Source organism: Tiliqua scincoides, chromosome 14 (genome assembly GCF_035046505.1).
Source record: "Tiliqua scincoides isolate rTilSci1 chromosome 14, rTilSci1.hap2, whole genome shotgun sequence".
In the NCBI taxonomy this organism is placed as follows: domain Eukaryota; kingdom Metazoa; phylum Chordata; class Lepidosauria; order Squamata; family Scincidae; genus Tiliqua; species Tiliqua scincoides.
Window position 1 is genome coordinate 5,992,722 of NC_089834.1, and position 20,356 is coordinate 6,013,077.

The following is a 20,356-nucleotide window of genomic DNA, read 5'->3' on the forward strand; positions in this document are numbered from 1 at the left end:
CATGTTCAGAGCTGCACAGCATCTTTGCACCCCCGGAAGTCACTTCTGGGTTGCGCAACAGTGTCTTGGTCCTGTCTCGCCCCAGAATGGGTCACGTGATGCATTCTGGGTGAGCCGGGACCAAGCAAGGCAGCTCATGCAACTTGGAAATGGTGAGTGAAATCCACAGATGCTGGACCCAGAGATCCCACAGTCTGACTGTACTCTGATTTGGTAATAAGAGTTGAAAACAAGCTGTTGTGGACTGCTGAGTGTGCTCTGCTGAAGGGGTGTTGCTTGTCTCAAGGGGAAGGCCTGGTCTGTGGCTCACTGTGTCTGTGACGTGGAGACATGGCACTGTGTTAAAGAACTGCTGGCCCAACACATTTGGCTGAGTATACTTTAGAACCAAGGAAACTGTGAGTGGGGGCAGCAAGTGTCCGTTCCAGACAGGAGCTTTTCTCTTCCCTGCCTGGAGGCAGAACTGGGACATTTTGCATGGAAATAAATACAAATGAGAACTTGGAATGAGTGCTTAGCATTAAAACACAGATCACTGCTTTCTGCCTTTCAGATCATGAAATTGCAAAAACCAAACCATTTTCAAATACCCCGACACATGAGGTCTCATGTCCCCTGTTCTGTATTAAGCATCCATCTCTTTGAGGTTCTAGCAGTAGATCCCGTTTGTCCATCTTTGGTCATTGCCCTGACATAAAAATGGTTTACCTTTTTATCCTCCCACCCCAGTTGGTCAAGTCCAGCACTGAAAGGAAGGTTCAAATCTCAGATGGCTCCCAGCCCATCAAGTGGACCAGCATACTTCAGCCCAGGAAAGAACAGTCCAGTCTTCAAGAGCCCAGGGAAGTACAGCACGGCTGCTGTGGGCTTCTCTCCAGAACTGGTGAGTCCTGGGCGCTACACACCAGCATACGTGAACCAAATTCTGTTCTCCAAACAGCATCCATTTTCAGGACAGTCCACTCACTAGAACACAACTCCCTTTTGTAGGAACTGCTGTTTAAGTATTTTAAAGTGAAGAAAAAATTAAGAGCATTGAAACATGGCTGTAGTGTGTCCCTGATCCTTTTTTTGTTTCTTTCCATGGTACAACGGCTGCGTGCAGAGAAGGGCTTCATTCCATTGACCATAGATTGTTGTTGACTTGTAGAATACTAACAGGGTGCGTGTGCGTGTGCGTGTGCGTGTGTGTGTGTGTGTGTTTTAAAACAGACAGATTTATTGAACAGTAATCCTGAAACAATCCCCTAAAAATGACTGTGGCTGAAAAGGACCTTTCAGAGACACATCATCTTCACCAGTCCGCCTACACTGCCCACCTGTAGCCTCAAGATGGATGGCAGGTTTTTGTGTCAGTCTCCGTTGTGTCAATCTCCATTGAAGTTGCTTTTTTCCAGTCCAAATGAGGAGTACACAGGCAGCAAGTGTATGGATGACTCTATGATCTGATTAGAGCTGGTTTGAAAAAGCAGCAGCTGTACATTTTAGTGTCCTTGGTTGAAACTGTATGAAAAGCTAACAATAGAAGTTAATGAACTTACAGTTTTATGTCTCAAGAATCCTCCCCTTATCATGGGTAGATTATGCAATTCTAATTCACAAGCACATCAGTAGCACAAATGGTCTGGTTTACTACTGTTGTCATGGGAACAAATAACCTCACAGCTGGTTCCTTGGTCAAAGTCTCTAATCTAGTGGAGATGAGTGATTCCACTAGGACAGGCTTGGGCGAAGCCTGACCCAAGGGCTAAATTCATCCCTCTGATGACCAGGACGCTTCATTCCAGAGCACCGCATAAGAACAGCCCCACTGGATCAGGCCATAGGTCCATTTATTCCAGCTTCCTATATCTCACAGTGAACCACCAATGCCTGAGGGAGCGCACAAGACAATAGACACAACCTGTATCCTGGTGCCCTCCTTTGGATCTGGCATTCTGAGTTAACCCACTTCTAAAATCAGGATACACATCATGGCTTGTAACCCGTGATGGACTTCTCCAGAAATTTGTCCAATTCCCTTTTCAAAGCATCTAGGCCAGATGTCATCACCACATCCTGTGGCAAGGAGTTCCACAAACTACATGCTGAGTAAAGAAACATTTTCTTTTCCCTGTCCTAACTCTCCCAAAACTCAATTTTAGTGGATGTCCCCTGGTTCTGGTGTTGTGTGAGAGGGAAAGAGCATCTCTCTATCCACACTATTCTTCCCATGCATAATTTTGTATGTCTCAATCATTTCTCCCTTCAGGCGCCTCCTCTAGACTACAGAGCCACAAATGCTGTAGCCTTTCCTCATAAAGAAGGTGCCCCAGCCCAGTAATCATTTTGGTTGCTCTCTTCTGCACCATTTCCACAATATTCTTTTTGAGATGTGGCAACCAGAACTGGACACAATACTCCAGGTGTGGCCTTACCATCGATTTGTACAATGGCATTATAATATTAGCCACTTTATACTCCATACCTTTTCTAATGATCCCAAGCATAGATTTAGCCTTCTTTACTGCTGCTGCACATTGGGTTGACACTTTCATCAACCTGTCCACCACCACCCCAAGATCTCTCTTCTGATCTTTCACAGACAGCTCTGATCTCATTAGCCTAAATGTGAAGTTTTGATTTTTTTGCCCCAGTGTGCATTAGTTTACACTTACTTACTTTGAAATGCACCTGCCGTTTTGCTGCCCATTCTCCCATTTTGGAGAGATCCTTTTGGAGCTCCTCACAATCTCCTCTGATCTTCACCATTCGATAAAGTTTGGTGTTATCCGCAAACTTAGCCACCTCCCTGCTTAATCCTATCTCTAGGTCAGGGCTCGGCAACCTTAAACACTCAAAGAGCCATTTGGACCCATTTTCCGGAGGGGAAAAAACCTCAGGAGCCACAAAATTGATATCTAAAATGAAGATAATACTGCATATATAGTTTTTTTTCACCTTTATGCTCTTATAGGTCCCATTTTAATAATGTAGTCCCCGCTTGTAGCTTTTAGTTAGTTTTGTCATATATTTTTGTCCTGTGTTTTCAGACGCCTGGTCCTCTATGGTGTTTTCCCTGATTCCAAGGCCATTCTCTGCCTGGAGAATTAGGTCCACTTTAAGCAAATTAGCTCCCCTTCTTTCCCCCAACAAATGACCCTGGTTCTGCCCTGCAGTTCTGCTGGACCCCTGTATGGCGGTTATGACATCTGCTTATCTTACATGGATACTAAAGAACTCCCCCCACCTTCCAGAGGCACCCTGCTGGAAGGAAAAAAGGACACAGACTCCAGAGAAGAAGCCAGAGCTGGGGGGGAAGGTGGGGGGGGCAACCACAGGCCAGCTTCTGCCCTGCCTGCCTGCCCGCCCTCCCTCCCTCACTCACTCAGGCGGCAACCCTCTCCACACTATCCTGGGAGTAAGCCCCATTGGCTACAATGGGACTTCTGAGCAGACAAGTTGGTTGGAGCTCTCAAGCTGCAGTCCTCTCCACACTTTCCTGGGAGGAAGCCTCACTGACTACTTGTGAGTAGACCTGCATAGGAGGGGGCTGAGACTGCAGCCCCCCCACACCTTCCTGGGAGGAAGCCCCACTGACTACAGCGGGGCTTACTTGTGAGTAGACCTGCACAGGAGGAGGCTGAGGATACAGCCCTTCACACCTTCCTGGGAGTAGCCCAGGGACTACATCGGGGCTTACTCTGGAACAGACCTGTGCGGGCTCCCACTCACCCGTCCTTGCGCTTGGCCTTGAGCAGGTGCCAAGGCTGCCATCCCAGGCACCCTTTCCTGGGAGTAAGCTTTATCCAATGTAAGGGGGCTTACAACTGAGTAGACACCGCATAGGAGCAGGTTCCACGGCTGCAATCCCAGGCACCCTTTCCTGGGAGCAAGCTTCATCCACTGTAATGGGGCTTATTACTGCGTAGTAGACACACAGGATGTCTCCTCTGCTGTGGAGGAAAAGCCTCTCCTTGCACTGAGTGGGGACCTGCTCAGGGAAAGGCGGGCTGCAAGGGCTTGCAATAGCTGAGGAGGAGGGCGGCTCAGGATTGGCTGGTGGTCAGCCAGTGAAGGGCCCTGAGCCATTCCAACAGAAAAAGCCAGGAGCCTGCTGGATGCTGATTGGCTGAGCCTGCTGGAGAGTTGGGGAAGGGAAAAACAGGGACCTTACTGCAGAGCAGGCAAAATTGAAAAGGGAAACAAATGCTGGGCAGGTGGGGGTGAAGGGAGAGGAGGGCAGTGAGCTCAGGGGGAGGAGGGAAACAGCCTGCACTCCCAACGCAGGTGCCTCCTGTTAACCCCTTTGCCACTTTCACCGGGAGGAGCCGCAGCAGACAGCTGAAAGAGCCGCATGCGGCTCTAGAGCCGCAGGTTGCCGACCCCTGCTCTAGGTCATTTACGAACAGGTTGTAAAGCACTGATCCAGGACAGATCTTTGAGGCACACTGCTTTTCAACTCTTCATTGTGAAAATTGCCCCTTGACATGCACTCAAGGGAGTAGACCCGTTGACACCCACTCAAGCATTCATGGGAGCAGACCCATTCCCTGAGTCCCTGAAGCTTCTTGCACCGCAGACACAACCATGACTTATGCCCAGAGTGTCATACATGTGACACTCAATGCAAAACACTGGATAACCCCCACCCTGCTGCAGGCCACCTAACTGCATAGTTTGTGTTTATGCTTAAGAAAGCTTACACTGGTTTGCTGCCCCTCTTCTCAAGGGAGGTGAAGTATCTGGGGCAGCATCTGGGGCTTACACTGGTTTGCTGCCCCTCTTCTCAAGGGAAGTGAAGTATCTGGGGCAGCGTCTGGGGCTCTGGCTTCCTCGCCCTGCTGGTGAACTCACACAGATGCTTTGGCACTAGGAGGAGGCCATGCAGATGCCCTGTGCAGAGGCTCAGTGGTAGGAGGCTCTAGATTGAAACTCTTAGCTAGTTCCTCCCCCCCCCCTTCCTTCTGGCTGATTGCAAAGTGGCTGGCCTTACCAGATGAGATCTCCCAAGATCAGGAAGACAATAGATACAGCTCTGGAAACTGCGCACGCCTGCTGATGGGCTTAATCAATCTGCAGGCTCCTGAATGCGGTGCCTGAATTTGTCTAATGTGGCTCTTAGCAACTATGCTAAACTGCTGCTGTTGCAACAGGCATCGCAACCGGTTACACCATAGATGCTTTTCAGTTATGTTCTCAGCTCTTGTAATAGACTATTTAAAGAAAACGCTAGATGTTTATATGTCTCAGAATTACTCTGTTTGAAGGTCTCTGGGCTCTTCTCCCAAATTCCTTTTTGTCTAAAGGTTTGGCTGGTGAAGTAAAGATTTCTGTTTTCTACTTGGCTGCTGGCTTTTGGCTATGCATCTTTATTTCTTGCTCACATGATCTTTTTGCTGCTTGCCACTCTGAATCTGTTTGATCAGCTGAAAGCTTCACGTGCTTTGTGACAATTCTCTTCAAAGTTTCCTTTCTTTGCTGAGGACGCTGTCTTGATGCTGGAAATTTTGATGCTGGAGCCATTAGATATTTGATTTTCTCTGTAAACCGCTTTGTGAACTTTTTGTTGAAAAGCGGTATATATAAATACTGTTGTTGAAATTTTCCCAAGATCTTCCGTAAAGGTTCTGCTTTGTTTAATGATGTTTTCTTTTACACTTTGATAATTGGAGATGGCTCGTTGCCTTGGAGCATGAGTTGCTTTCTCCATATCCTAATATGTCAGAGTTTGTCTGCTTCATTTTTTTAACCTTTTAGTGACTTTGGCGGCTGTTCGTACTTTTTGGAGGTGGGACGGCTTCCATCTTCAGCTGTATAAACTGGGTCAGGCATTGGAGCCTTTTTTTAGTCTATACCCTAAATAATATAAGCCCCTTGTCCAGAAATCGAATTACTTTTCCCCTCTAAATGCTGACCTCTTAGAACAATTGCAGGCAACACCTTCCTTTCTTGAAATAATCCCTTACCATTGAAAGATGTTCATGGATGGGAGGCGCCACAGAGCTGGCTGTTTGCTTCTGCTTGGTGACCTCAGCCAGGCTCTCCACTGAGCTGACCTCATTCTTATCAGTTTGTAGAGGGAGGCAGCACTGGTAAGCATTAACTTTTTTAAATCCAGTTGAACTGGCAAAGAAATGAGAGGCTGAAGCCCAACTGATCTTAGATGTGCTGTCGGTAGTCTAAAGATGCTACCAGAAATTCATCCACTTCCTGTTGCAAACCTGCTCTTTGCAGCAGAAACATGCAGAGGTGGAATCTTTGAGCCTTCAGGTGGCTGTTTTTCAGGGACTTCACCTGTGGCAGAAGAAGACCAGGCAAGGAAATGTAGGGATCGCTCTGCGTTCACTTTCTAAGCTTCGGGAACCCTGCAGGTGGTCATGCAGGGCTCACCGCACTCCCAGCATGCTGCTGCAGGGACGGATAAGTACATGCCAGTCCCTTTACTCCCCTTAGCAGTCCCTGCTCCCCCCACCCCCTCACAAGGACTTACTGCAGGTCTCAAACTCCCTTGGAGTCTTGTAGGTTCTAATAGTAGATCCTGTGTGTCCATCTTTTGTCATTGCCCTGACATAAAAATGGTTTACTTCTTTATCCTTCCACTGAAAGGAAGGTTCAAATCTCATATGACTCCTAGCCCACCAAGTGGACCAGCATACTATAGCCCAGGAAAGAACATTCCAGTTTGCAATAGCCCAGGGAAGTACACGCAGGTGCGGTGGGCTTCTCTCCAGAGTTTGAGAGTCCTAGGAACTATACACCACATACCTGAACCAAATTCTGTTGTCCAGACAGCATCCATTTTCAGAACACTCTGCTCACTAGAATGCAGCTGCCTTTTTAAGGAACTGCTGTTTAAGTATTGTAAAATGAAGGGAAAATTAAGAGCATTGGAGCATGGCTGTAGTGTGTCCCTGATCCTTTTTGCTTTCTTTCCTTGGAAAAAGGGGCTGCCTGCAGAGAAGGGCTTCATTCCATTCCATTTTTATCCACCAGGTAGATCAGTGGTTCTCACTTTTAGCACTGGGACCCACTTATTAGAATGAGAATCTGTCCAGGCTCGCCAGAAGTGATGTCATGACCGGAAGTGACATCATCAAGCAGAGAACTTTTTAACGATCCTAGGCTGCAATCCTACCCACACTTACCCAGGAGTAAGTCCCATTTACTGACATTGTTAAAAGCGTATACATAGTAGCTTGTTCAAAGTACAGATCTGTAACATTTCCCCAAATGTAGTCGCATACCATGGCAGCATCAAGTCTCATATATTAAAATTTAAATATTGAAAAGAATGGAGACCCACCTGAAATTGGTTCGCGACCCACCTTGTGGGTCCTGACCCATAGTTTGAGAAACACTGAGATAGATTATTGTTGACTTTTTGTAGAATAGTAACAGAGGGTTGTGTGTGTGTATTAAAAACAGAGAGATTCATTGAACAGTAAACCTGAAACAATCCCCTAAAAGCGACTGTGGCTAGAAAGAACCTTTCAAAGACACATCTTATTCGCCTACTCTGCCCACCTGTAGCCTCAAGATGGATGGCAGTTTTTTGTGTCAATCTCCCTGTAAGTTGCGTTTTTCCAGTCCATGTGAGGAGTGAACCTTCCTCTGTACACAGGCAGCAAGTGTATGGCTGATCCTATGATCGGATTAGAGCTGAACATTTTAGTGTCCTTGGTTGAAATTGTATGAAAAGCTGACAATAGAAATTAATGAATTTATGGGTTTGTGTCTTAACAATCCCCCCCCTTGACTTGGGTAGATTTTGCTGTTCTAATTCAGAAGCACAGCCAAAATTACCACTGGTCTTAATGGTCTGGTTTACTACTATAGTCATGGGAACAAATAATCTAATAATTAATAATAATAACAAATAATCAGTTCCTTGCCCAAAGCCTCTAGTCTGTTGTAGACAGTGGTTCCACTAATGCTTCTTAACAGCTGGACTCCAGTTTTTGGATAGCTACAGATTCAGCATTACTTTGGAATATGAATCCTCAGTCTACATTTTTGGTGGTTGTATTCATGGCAAGCCTTTTCCATAGCATGGTACTTGACAGCACATAAATCCCTAGCCTTATACACATGAGAGGAATGGGAAAGGCAGGCTTTGTAATTTGGCCTAATTTGTCATGCTACAAGTGGAAAGTACATTTTCTAACAGATGTGAAGAGAAATGGGAGCAAGTTTGCATGGATTACATAGCTGGAAATCATTACTGCATCAGCAACAAAGTTTGGTGACTTTCATGCACCGAATAAAACATGCATTTTCATATGCTGTATGTAAGTACAGGTCCAACCTTGTTATATACGAATTTTTTTATACTCGGATTTGACTCAACACGAATGGCCACTGCAAATGAGAAGGAACATGCTGATCCCTGGAGAAGTGGAAAAATGCATCCCTTTAAAACAGAGGTGTCCAAACTTTATGGCAGGAGGATTACATCATCTCTCTGACACTGTGTTGGGGGCCAGGAAAAAAAAGAATTAATTTACATTTCAAATTTGAATAAATTTACATAAATATATTAGAGACAGAACTTATATGAATGAATGAATTTTACTGAGCTCATTTATAATACACAGGAGATCCAGAAGAGGGGGTTGTTAAAATCATTCCTGACACATCTAACACACCTCTTCCCAGGGAAATGTACAGAACAAACTAAAGAGGAGTCAGTGTGGGCTCCTTCCCCCCCCCCCACATGCAGGAGCATGTTTTTACACTCTCTCCCCCCCCCCCCCAATCCTGGCAACAAGCAGCAGCAAAGGAACACAGGCAACCAGGGAGCTGGTGGGCACCTGCCTCCTCCCAGCAGGAGTTTGTTTCTCCTCATTCACACAGAGAAGGCAGCTGTTTGTCTCCCTCTCTCAGTCCCTCCCCCAGCCTGCACCCAGCCCCAAACAGAAGGAGGCAGAGAGCTGTGTGTATTTCCCCATTTACAAACGGACCCCCTCCCCAACTTCCTCCCTCTCTGCCAACAACCCCAGCAAGCAAAAGCAGTAGGCTTCCTCCCCAACCATGCATCCCACAAGTTTTCCCCTGCAGCAGCACCTCCCACACAAAGCGCTCACAGCCCAATTGAATCCACACTTTCCTGGGAGTAAGCCCCATTGACACTAATGGGACTTACTGCTGAGTAGATATGCTCTCCAGCTGCATTCAAACATCCCCCCACTTCTCCCTTGCAGCACCAGCCCTGACCCCAAGCGCTGCCCAGTTGACCCACACTTTCCTGGGAGTAAGCCCCACTGTCTCTGTGGAACTTACTGCTGCTGAGTAGACATGCTCTCCAGTGGCATTCAAACATCAGTGCACAACCCCAAGCACACTCAAGCAGCACAAAGTTTCCCCGTCCCTCCTCAGTGCCTATCCTCCACCCCTCCCAAGCCAAACTCAAGCAGGACAAACAGGCCCAGGACTTCTCACCCCCATCCACTGCCTGGACTCAGCTGCAACCTCCCCAACCTAATGGGAGTGTTGCAGACAGGCGGGGCTTCTGCAGAGAGCTCTCCTGTCCTCTGCCCTCTGCTGGACAGGGCAGCCTTTCACTTGCTGGCGCTGATGCTTCGAGAGCAGCCACCTCCGGCCAGGGAGGGCTCCTGCAAGTCTCTAGCAGGCTGGAGTCTTGTTGGAGACCAGGGGCTGCCTGGGGGCCTGATTGGGTGTCCCCAAGGACCCCAAATGCCCCGAAGGCCTGGGTTTGGGCAACCCTGCTTTAAAATCAGTTTTAAAAACGGTTTTTCTTACTTTTATAGATAGTCATGCAAGTAATTACAGGTATAACCTAATTATCCATGGATTTTTCTATCTTAACAGGATGAGAAGGGCCCTTTAAATTAAAGGAAAACAGTCATTTAACAATAGCCAGTTAATGGGAGAGAGGGCAGCCAACTGACAATTCATCAGTCCTTCTTTCTCCAGGCACTTAGAATTCCAAGGCCAGCAGGCTCCTCCTTTCCTCCTGAGCATGTGAAAGAAAGATAATCACTTTGCATTGGTGAAGGGAGGGGTTGCTGACTGAGAGTCAAGCCTTTCTAAGCACCTGGAGAGATGAACTGTCTGCTTAATGACTCTGTTTTACATCACAAAAGTCAGCAAGGCTGTTTTTAAAGGGAATTTGTTTGTTAAAATGAATTTGCTTTAGTGTGATTTTTTTCCCATCCAGGGAACCCTCCAGGGAATGAGAGTCCCTGTATGATGTTTTAAGGGAAAACTCCAGACCTACACTTAAGACTCTTCCAATTTATTAGTGCCTTTTAATAACATTTTTATGTTGAGTACTTTTGATCTTGCTTTTAGTAAGTGCTGTTCCCGTATACAAGCATCCTGATTGCGCTTTAACTTCAACACTTTTGAACAGAAGTCTTTTTTTTTAAACTGTCCTTTGAAGAGATGTTGTAAACATTCATTTAGTCCATTGCATATTTAATACAGATGGTAGACTGAATATCTTCAGTTATGATGGCTCTTGTAATAGACTATTTAAAGAAAACCCTGGATGTTTAAATGTTTCAACTTGGGGTTCTTTTAATATGAGCCCAGTGAACAATATTTATTATTTATTTTATTTATTGATTTTATTTGTAATCTGCCTTCCTCCCCCCAAAGGGCACCCAAGGTGGCTAACACTTAAATACATACAATACATAATATTATAAAAATAGGTAAAGGTAAAGGTTTGTCCTGGCGTTAAGCCTAGTCGTTTCCAACTCTAGGGGCAGTACTCATCTCCGTTTCAAGCCAAAGAGCCAGCATTGTCTGTAGACAGTGTCCGTGGTCATGTGACCGGCGTGTTAAATACCTAAGCACACAGAACATCTTACCTTCCCACTGAGGTGGTACCTATTTATCTACTTGCATTTTTACATGCTTTCGAACTGCTAGGTTGGTAGGAGCTGGGACAATAGGAGTTCACCCCGCCGTGAGGATTCAGTCCACATCCAGATCACCATCCCTTTGCCCAGACACAAGCACCAGGTCTAACATGTTTCCAGCCTCATGGGCTGGGGTAGAGATCTTTTGTGACAGGCCCATGTTTGCCATGGCAGTCATGAAATCCTCAGCTGCACCTACCTCTGGGGCCTTGGCGTGCACATTGAAGTCCCCCAATAGGCGGGGGGGGGGCCTCCAATGCAGCGTCTGAGAACCCAGTCAGCTCAAGCAGGGAGACTGTTGGGCAGCAGAGCAGATGGTACAAAAACAGAATCCCAGTCCTGTCCCACCCTTCCAGTGTGACATACAGATATTCAGACCGAGTGAATTGCCAAACAGGGCTCCTAACAAGGGAGGTGAAATCCAGATAGACTATCGCAAACCCCCCCTCCCCTTCCTGCAGTTGCTTCCACTGCACTACCAGGAAACCTGGTGGACAAAGCTGGGAAAGACTGACTTGCACATAGATGAACAGAATGAACTCCTAACTCACAGGGACTACTCTGTAGTAAGCAATTTTAGTGAACTTCACGGCACTCACTAAAGGGTACCATATTCGAAGTTAGTGTCTACAAATCCCTCACCATTTATGATACTTAAATCAGCTTGGATTTTCTAGGTAAGCACATATAAACATTGTATACCACTTGTTTGTCTAGAGGTGCGAAGCCTTAGCCACTACTAGAAGTAGCAGCCGCCTTGGGTGCCCTTCGGGGAGAAAGGTGGAATATAAATCTAATAAATAAATAACAAGCACCTTCACAGATTGTTCAAGCAAGGAGTTATGCTGTCAGAGCCCCTCTTGGTGTGCAGACAAAACCTTCTTGCACAACATCTTCAGACCTTTGGTAAACTAATGTCTGCACCTGCCAATGTTTTGTTCTACATTCCTTTGCTTGTTATGCCTTTTGTATTTCAGTATGTATTTCTGGAATAAACTCAGTTTCACACTTGTATTTGGATGTGTGGGGTGTCCCGAGGGTTAGTGTTAAAAATGGTCAATGTCTAGAATCCACATTTCAGTTGTCATTATGTGTTCAAATGGATTTTTAACTATTAAACACTGTTTATTGAAATATTTGCCTTGATAATTAAAAGCCAACTGCTAGGGAACACCCTTGTTTCATTAGTCAGCTGCACTGGGTGATGCACCGGGGGGGGGGCTGACATTAGTGGCCAAAATTTTTAAAATCTTGGCACTTTCGAATAATACCACCATGCTATATATCTTTCAATGCATAATTTCATGTAGAATGCAGTGAAACAGACCACATTGAAATTTCTCTGTTCTATCAAAAGTTATACCCAAAAAACCATTAGGACATGTTGATAGTCCATCATCACCATCAAGCTCAGGGAGTTGCCCTGCCCATTGAATGGGAGTAGGTCTATTATGGGGATGAAATGCTGGCTTTCCATATCAGGTGATGCAAACCATCAGTTGTTACATGTGGATTAGGGCCACAGACTAGAAAAGATACACAGTCTTTACAAGTGATGAAGTCAGAGGTGGACTGCCAATGAAGCATGCTGAAGCTCTTGCTTCCATCAAACATTAGGGGCAATGACTGCCCAAACCCCACTGCCAAGATAGCAACCACTGTAGTCAGTGCTCTGGGGCAGCCACCTGCGACCACCCTAGAGAGTGGGGTTCAGAATCAAGCAGTCAGGTGTGGAGAGCAGCCCCTCCCCTGTGAACCCTCCTTTCCTCCCCCTCCACATCTTTGGCAAGGGTCATGGGAGAGTAAGGGAGCTGCCTGTGGCCTCTTCCTCTCTGTGTATGTATCCTTCACATCTAGAGATGTAAAATTTCTGGAAATTTCTTGGGGAAAAACGGAAATTTTTGGAAAAATTGAAAAGCACTTTAGCACTTTTTTCTTTTCCAGATTGAAAGTCATTCTGTTACTTTAGGAACATAAAATATTACTATGGACAATTTGACTTGGCATAAAATTATCACAGCTAGCTTATTACAGTGTATCCAAACAATTATTGCAAACAGAATTTACCGTATTTATCGGCGTATAACACGCACTTTTTCCCCCTGAAAATAGGGGGCAAATGATGTATGCGTGTTATACGCCGATGTCCAGGGAACGGAATCCTCTTTAAGGGATCCCGTTCCCAATAGTGCCTAGCGGCGGCGCAGCGTCGTGACGTGATGTCAGCGCTGCGCCCGCCGCATATTATTAAAATGAAGATGCGTGTTATACGCCTGTGCGTGTTATACGCCGATAAATACGGTACTTTTTAAATAATATTTATTTGTAATTGTAACAAATGGAGCAACCATCTCCTGAACTGTTTACTAGTTTATGTGGAACAGGCAAAAAAACCTCCACAAAACAATTTTTAAAAATCCAGAAGTAACAATTATTCATATTTCCTCTCCACAGTATTAAATAAAAAACAACAACCCCATTCTCATAAAAAGAATTGAACAGGGGGGAAGTGTATAGAAGGGCGTGTGACTAAGTTTCAATGAATGGGCATGAAATTTAATCAGAATCATTTTCTGAGCTGTAATTATCAGTATCAGTTTCAGTCCCTGCTTCTGCAGCTACTCTGTTGTGTCTGTCATTATCACAGTTTTTATGGACTTCTAAAAACTGAAGGTTTGCCCGGATTGAAACAAGCTTCTCTACCCTTTCAGTTTATTTCTTGATTTAGTGTGTTTCCAAACATAGACCAGATTCTTCCACATGCTGAAGAAGGCAAGAAGCAAGAGGAGCCAGAGGCTGTGTTGTGCAAAGACTTTGCCACCATGTTGCAGGAGGAATATGTTTGGCAGAATCCCAGATTGCATTCCTGGACCAAATCCCTGAACATTTTCTAAATTCTGCAACATTTGAAAGTACCTTCCCAACATCAAGTCCTAAATGCGATGCTTGTTTTGTAATCCAGTCAAATGCAGTAACAGTGCTGCCATCACTTATATTTCCACCTTTGAATCTTGGATCCAGCAGATTTGCAGCAGCATGAACTGGATAGCAACAAAATTCTTCCCTTTTTAAAATAAAACCTTTCACTTTACTTTCTTCTATAGTTGTAAGTGGAGATATACTGAGAATTTCAAAAACAGTTGTTTTTATTATGGTCATCAGATAAGGAATTTCTGACACTATCTGATTCAGATGCAGTGATTACTGCAGCAATTGGCTTTAGACTCTTCAGGGAATTTTGCAACTGAACCCAGAAGACATCCTGATCCAGAACAGTGTTTCTCACACTCCTGGCTACTTTAAGATCTTCAACTATTACTGTTTCTTGAAGAGCTTCTTTGTTTTTTAGTAAACTTTCAAAGGAGATCACCACTCCAGGCCTTCACATCGCTATTCACAGCTGAATCAGGGAGCCGCCAATTTGTTCACTCTGTATCTCTTTTAAACCTGCAGGGGTGAGTCAGGATGAGGCAGCATTTGATGCCCACAGAGCTCAGGCCACCCTTGGATGAAGGGTAACATCTTGATTAATCCAACCCTTCCACAAATTCTTCTCTTGATAGGATTTTGGATTGGCCCACATCACATGTGCCCGTGAGACTCACACAAAAATGTGAAACCAAGAAAATAAGGAAATACCATACAGGTTCAACCTTGTTATACACAGATTTTTTTATACACTGATTTGACTCAACACTAATGGCCTCTTCAAATGAGAAGGAATGTGTTGATCCCTGGGGAAAATGCAGCCCTTTAAAATGCTTTTCTTACTGTTGTAGAGATTTTTATCTCAATGGCTGGAGAAGGGCCTTTTAAATTAAAGGAAAACAGTCCTTTACAATAGTTAGAGAGAGGGCAGCCAGCTGACAATCCATCAATCATTCTGTCTCCAAGCGACCCCCTCCCTTTCCCTTGAACATAAAGATAATCCTTTCTAAGTGCCTGGAGAGAGACTGATTGTTGGATTGTCTTCTTAATGATTCTATCTTAACATCACAAAGGTCAGCAAGGCTGTTTTTTAAATCACAGGAGCAAAGGGACTTTGTTTTTTTAATTGATTTGCTATAGTGCAATTTTTGCAATCCACCTGAGTTCTGGGAACAGAACCCACAGGAATAATGAGGCTCAACCTATATAGGTTTTTATTATTTATCTTGAAATGTATCATGTTGCAAAGCAAGGCACCAAGCATCACATCTTGATTTCAGATAATGGATAAAGAAAAAAAAATACAGGTGTGTGCCAGATCCCTGTTGTTATGCGATTAGGTCATTAAGTGAACATTCAATCCAATCTATTGCCTTTGTTGTGTCAACAGACACTCCCTGCCAGACACTAGCTGGCTGCACAGACTACTGGAGAAAGATTGCCTCTTCTTTGCATTAAGAACCTCTCTGTTGTGTAAACAGATCCTCTGCTGCAGGCTATAGGAGACATGATTGCCTTTAAAAACATCTTTATTGTGCTTTGACCATTTGTCCATTCATTAAGCAAATGGTTGTTAAGCAGCACACACCTGTACTCTGTATAAAAAAGCAGATGCATTAAAGACTTAGAATTGGCATAATATGACAACAGTTTGACAGGACTGTGAAAAGTACAATTCTATAAGAAACTATTGAGGATGCTTTGCAGGAAATTGATGCCAGGAGCTTCAAGAGAAAGATTCTATCCAGGTGAGTGTGTCTCACTGTATCTTCTCATCATCCCATGAACTGGTAGATTTAAGCATTATTTCCTTTAATAGTATTCCAGATCATTCTTGCTGTAAAGAAGCAAATAAAGCACCTAATTAGGACTTCTGCAAAATTTCCATTAGTAAATAGTCCAGGGCCCAATTCTAGCAAGCTGCTGCACGGTGTTCTTTCCAGCATTGCAAAATGTGACACGCTGCCATGCACAACTGGGACAAGGAGGTCTCGGAGGTCCAAAACAGAGGTTGTCCCATATCCTTTGAGCAAAATGGTCCTTTTCTGACAAAGGAATGTCTCCGAAAAGGGTAAGCTCCGTAACTCCTTGTCCTGGAAAGAATCCAGGACAATAATGGATGTTCAGCTGGCAATGATTTGTTGCTTGAATTCTTGGCTAGATGGGCCAACTCACACATTACACTAAACAAATAACACAGCCTGGTCAAGCTGGGACGGGGGACGTGACCAGTCAGGGACGGGTTGGGACTGGTGGAGCCCTGTTCCGCTGGATCTTATCGTCCGTGTCAGGCTACTAAACCTAACATGAAGGTTCTCCAGTCTATGCCGTCAAAAAGCTGGTGCAGGCTCAAGTAACCCCATTGTGGGGCTTTCACCCTTACTTGGGGGAAGGGGACTCTTGAGTTCCAGTGCCCACGCTGGGTACCATGAATGTGCCATAAAGCACCATCAATCAGTCCAATCCCCTTTTAAAGGCATCTAGGTCAGGCACCATCACTACATCTTGTGTCAAGGAGTTCCACTGATTAATTACATGCTGGTTAAAGAAATATTTCCTTTTGTCTGTTCTAACTCCCCTGCCACTCAATTTGGGTATCTCTTGGTTCTGGTGTTGTGTGAGAGGGAAAAGGATGTCCCTCTCTCCACTCTGTCCATCCCATCTGTCCTTCTATGATATGACGAGATAAATACATTAGGAATGAATGAATGAGAACTTTAACACACTATCGACAACTGAGCCTTTTAAAATGGTATATTACCGGGAAGGGGGGGTTGCAGCGGAAAAAGAGGAACCATTTTGCTTGGCAATTGAGACGTGATATCGCTCCTTAAACTTTGCAGAAAATACCTGGTGGGGGGAAAAATCAGTCTGGAGCAGAGCAAAGTGGCCACTCTCCACGCCTGGCAAGAGGTGTGCAGATGAAAATCCGCTTCAGCATTTGCCACAGCAGCAGCAGAGCTCTGCGGAAAGCCTTGGGAGGCACTCACTGGAGAAATCGGACTTGATCTGCATTTTGTTCTCGCACCCCTGTGCAGAAATAGCAAAGCTTCTTGCCAAATCATTGCCTTATCTTCAAGCAGAAGCTACCTCCATTGTGTCCTGCCCAATTTCAGAGGCTACCGTCCTAGACACACCAGGTCCCATTGAGCATAGTAGGGCTTCCTTCAGAATAAACACATTTACAACCCAATCGTATCTGGACCTAGCACTGGCGCTGGGTGTTGTAAATGTACCATAAAACACATTTATGGCACCTTCCAAGTCAGCACTGGTCCAGCACCAGATGGACGGCACTGTGGGAGTGCCCGACGGTAAGTTGTGCCACATGATGGTGGTGTGGGTTTGCAGGGGGATGTGTTCCAGGGTGGGGGAACTGAAGAAGGCAGGGTGGGGGCAGTGACTGACCTGGGAGGGGGCAAGGACTGGTGGAGTCCTGCTCTGCCAGATCCTGTTGTCTGTATCAGGCTGCAAAGCCTGACACTGAGGTTCTCCAGTCTGCGCTGGCAAAAAGCCAGCACAGACTAAAGTAGCCCCATTGTGGGGCCCTGCCCCCTTACTCAGGAAGGGGATGAACCTCAGTCCAACCGCTGTACCAGCGGTTTCCATTTGGCACCGCTGTACCCCGTGGCCCCGCCAATTAGGCTGTTAGCAGCAGTCCCCAAACATCTTAGCTTTATGACCAACTTTGTTGTCCATTGTGACCAGGAAATATGGGGCATGAACCAGAGGTGGCTTTCTGTCTTGCTTGCCTGCGACCTGCCAGGGCACTGAAGAGGTAAGGGAGGAAACTGCTGCTAAGAAAGCATGAGACCTGCGTAGTAAAATGAATGAGAGCCGAGAGGCAGGTTTTCAGAGAGGTGCAGAGAGGCGGGAGGCTGGAACCGATCTGCCTTGAAGCTGGAACAGATCTGAGAGGACTGTCCCGCCCCGCCTCTTGCCAGCCTTATTTATTCTTAAACATGTGTCATAATACCGTACACTAACAGCTCTGAGCTGGCCTGGCTAACCACAATACACATTCCTAGATAAAGCCACTTCTCCATAACATCTTCAAGGCTAATTCATCTTGTTTACTTGCACTGGGCTTCAGCCTTCGTAACTGGCCCACTCTGGTGTGCCGGAGTGGGGGGGCAGCAGGTTTGCCTGCCTGCCGGTTGCCATGTTACTAAAGCTAAGCCCAGCGCCTATGCTAATTCGTACACCTGGGACTTGGGGCAGGGGACAGTGGTCGGGGCACATCAACACCAAACTTTTCGGAGTGGTGAAGACCAGAAGAGATTGTGAAGAGCTCCAGAAGGATCTCTCCAGACTGGCAGAATGGGCAGCAAAATGGCAGATGTGTTTCAATGTAAGTAAGTGTAAAGTCATGCACATTGGGGCAAAATATTAAAACTTTAGGTTAATGGATTCTGAGCTGTCTGTGACAGAACAGGAGAGGGATCTTAGAGTGCTTGTGGACAGCTCGATGAAAGTGTCGACCCAGTGTGCGGTGGCAGTGAAGAAGGCCAATTCTATGCTTGGGATCATTAGAAAAGGTATTGAGAACAAATCGGCTAATATTATAATGCCATTGTACAAATTGATGGTAAGGTCACACCTGGAGTATTGTGTCCAGTTCTGGTCACCGCATCTCAAAAAAGACATAGTGGAAGTGGAAAAGGTGCAAAAGAGAGTGACTGAGATGATTACTGGGCTGGAGCACCTTCCTTATGAGGAAAGGTTATGGCGTTTGGACCTCTTCAGCCTAGAAAAGAGGCACCTGAGGGGGGACATGATTGAGACATACAAAATTATGCAGGGGATGGACAGAGTGGATAGAGAGATGCTCTTTACACTCTCACATAACACCAGAACCAGGGGACATCCACTAGAGTTGAGTGTTGGGAGAGTTAGGACAGAAAAAAGAAAATATTTCTTTACCTAGCGTGTAATTAGTCTGTGGAACTCCTTGCCACAGGAAATAGCGACAGCAGCTTGCCTAGATGCCTTTAAGAGGGGATTGGGCAAATTTCTGGAGGAAAAGTTCATCACAGGTTACAAGTCATGGTAGGTATGTGCAAGGTAGAGTTAGGCTGCCTCTGATTGCCAGATGCAGGGGAGGGCACCAGAATGCAGGATGTGTCTGTTGTCTAGTGGGTTCCCTGAAGCATTTGGTGGGCCACTGTGAGATATTTGTTGGCCCAGCTGGACTGGCTGGGCCTTTGGCCTGATCCAGCGGGGCTCTTCTGATGTTCTTAACGATGAAACTAATGAAACTTAAGCTTCAGAGTCCCAGAAGCGACTTTAGTCCCCATTGCTTTAAAATTGGGGGTCTACTGTATGAGAAGGGGTTTTCCAAAAATATTAACAATACAGTTGTAAAAGTCGCACAACTCAAATTGATTCTTTTTTGTTGTATGCATTTCAACAAGTGAGAGTCAGCCGCACAGATGCTGTCAAGGTAGAGAGTCACGGCAAGTAGGCTGTTCTGCTGCAGTGAATATAATTTCTGGTGAACTGTCCTGGAACAACCCCACTAAAGAAGGTAACGGTGGTTACCCAGACCTCATAGCTGGGGGCCAAGGGGCCCCCATAGCAGTTCAAGCTTCAGGGCCACCAAAATGTAAGTCTAGCACTGGCAGCTATTCTCCTCAGGAGAGAAGGCTCATCATGCCCTCGATGAAAGGGTCTGACAGGCCAGGCATGACTCTCTAGGGCAGGAGTGTCCAAAGTTTTTGGCAGGAGGGCCACATCGTCTCTCTGACACTGTGTCGGGGGGGGGGGGAATTAATTTACATTTAAATTTGAATAAATTTACATCAGTTTACATAAATGAATATATTAAAGATGAACTTATATGAATGAATGAAGGTCTTGAAATAGCTCAAGGCCTATAAAAGGCCTTGCACAAAGCAAGGCTAGCCTTTCCTTTGCTGCTGCTGCTGCATCACAGATGAGAAACAACAAGCAGTGGAGGGAGCCCTCATCCCACAGCTCACACGAGAGGTCAAACAGTCGCCCTCACACTGAGATCAGTTGCGTCAGGCCAGAGTGGGCTCCAACAAATCTCCGGAGGGCCAGAGGTTCATTGGAGACTGGGGGCTCTCTGAGGGCTGCATTGAGAGGCCTCGAGGGCCACAAGTGGCCCCAGGGCCGGGGTTTGGACACCCCTGCTCTAGGGCAATGGTTGCTTGTCCTGACCCCTATGCTACCCCTGGGTGAGCCTCCACATGCCACCCCCCCCACACACACATCAGAAGTACCGTAATTGCTGTAATGTGATGATGGCATTGCAATTACTTCCAGTACAGGGCCCTACAAGCCCTTCAGACACAACCGGGGGTGTCCTCTGGTCATGTCCAGAGGTCTTCTGAGGGCCATAGAGGCCATGGTTTTTCAGAAAAATATTTACATTTCTAAGTCCTTCTAGAAGCATTAGAAGGCATTCTGAGGCCTCTCTGGCCCTCAGAAAACCTCCGGATGCAGAGGCAGGGAGGCGGAAACAGTGGGCAGCCCTTGGGGCAGCATGGCTGGGGCGACAGTACCCCTCAGCCATGCCTCCCGGGAGCACTTGCACC

The 20,356-nt window shown here is 45.9% G+C and overlaps 1 protein-coding gene across 2 annotated transcripts in view; it reads left to right on the forward strand.

The window, feature by feature from the left end:
• Positions 1–12,002, forward strand: part of ANKLE2 (ankyrin repeat and LEM domain containing 2) — a 33,234-nt gene extending 21,232 nt beyond the window's left edge. For both annotated transcript variants that reach the window (XM_066609597.1, XM_066609596.1), the window contains exon 13: positions 730–12,002. In XM_066609597.1, the coding sequence (XP_066465694.1) occupies positions 730–970 (241 nt within the window). In that variant the 3' untranslated portion in view covers positions 971–12,002. The remainder of the gene's footprint in view (positions 1–729) is intronic.
• Positions 12,003–20,356: the final 8,354 nt, after the last annotated feature.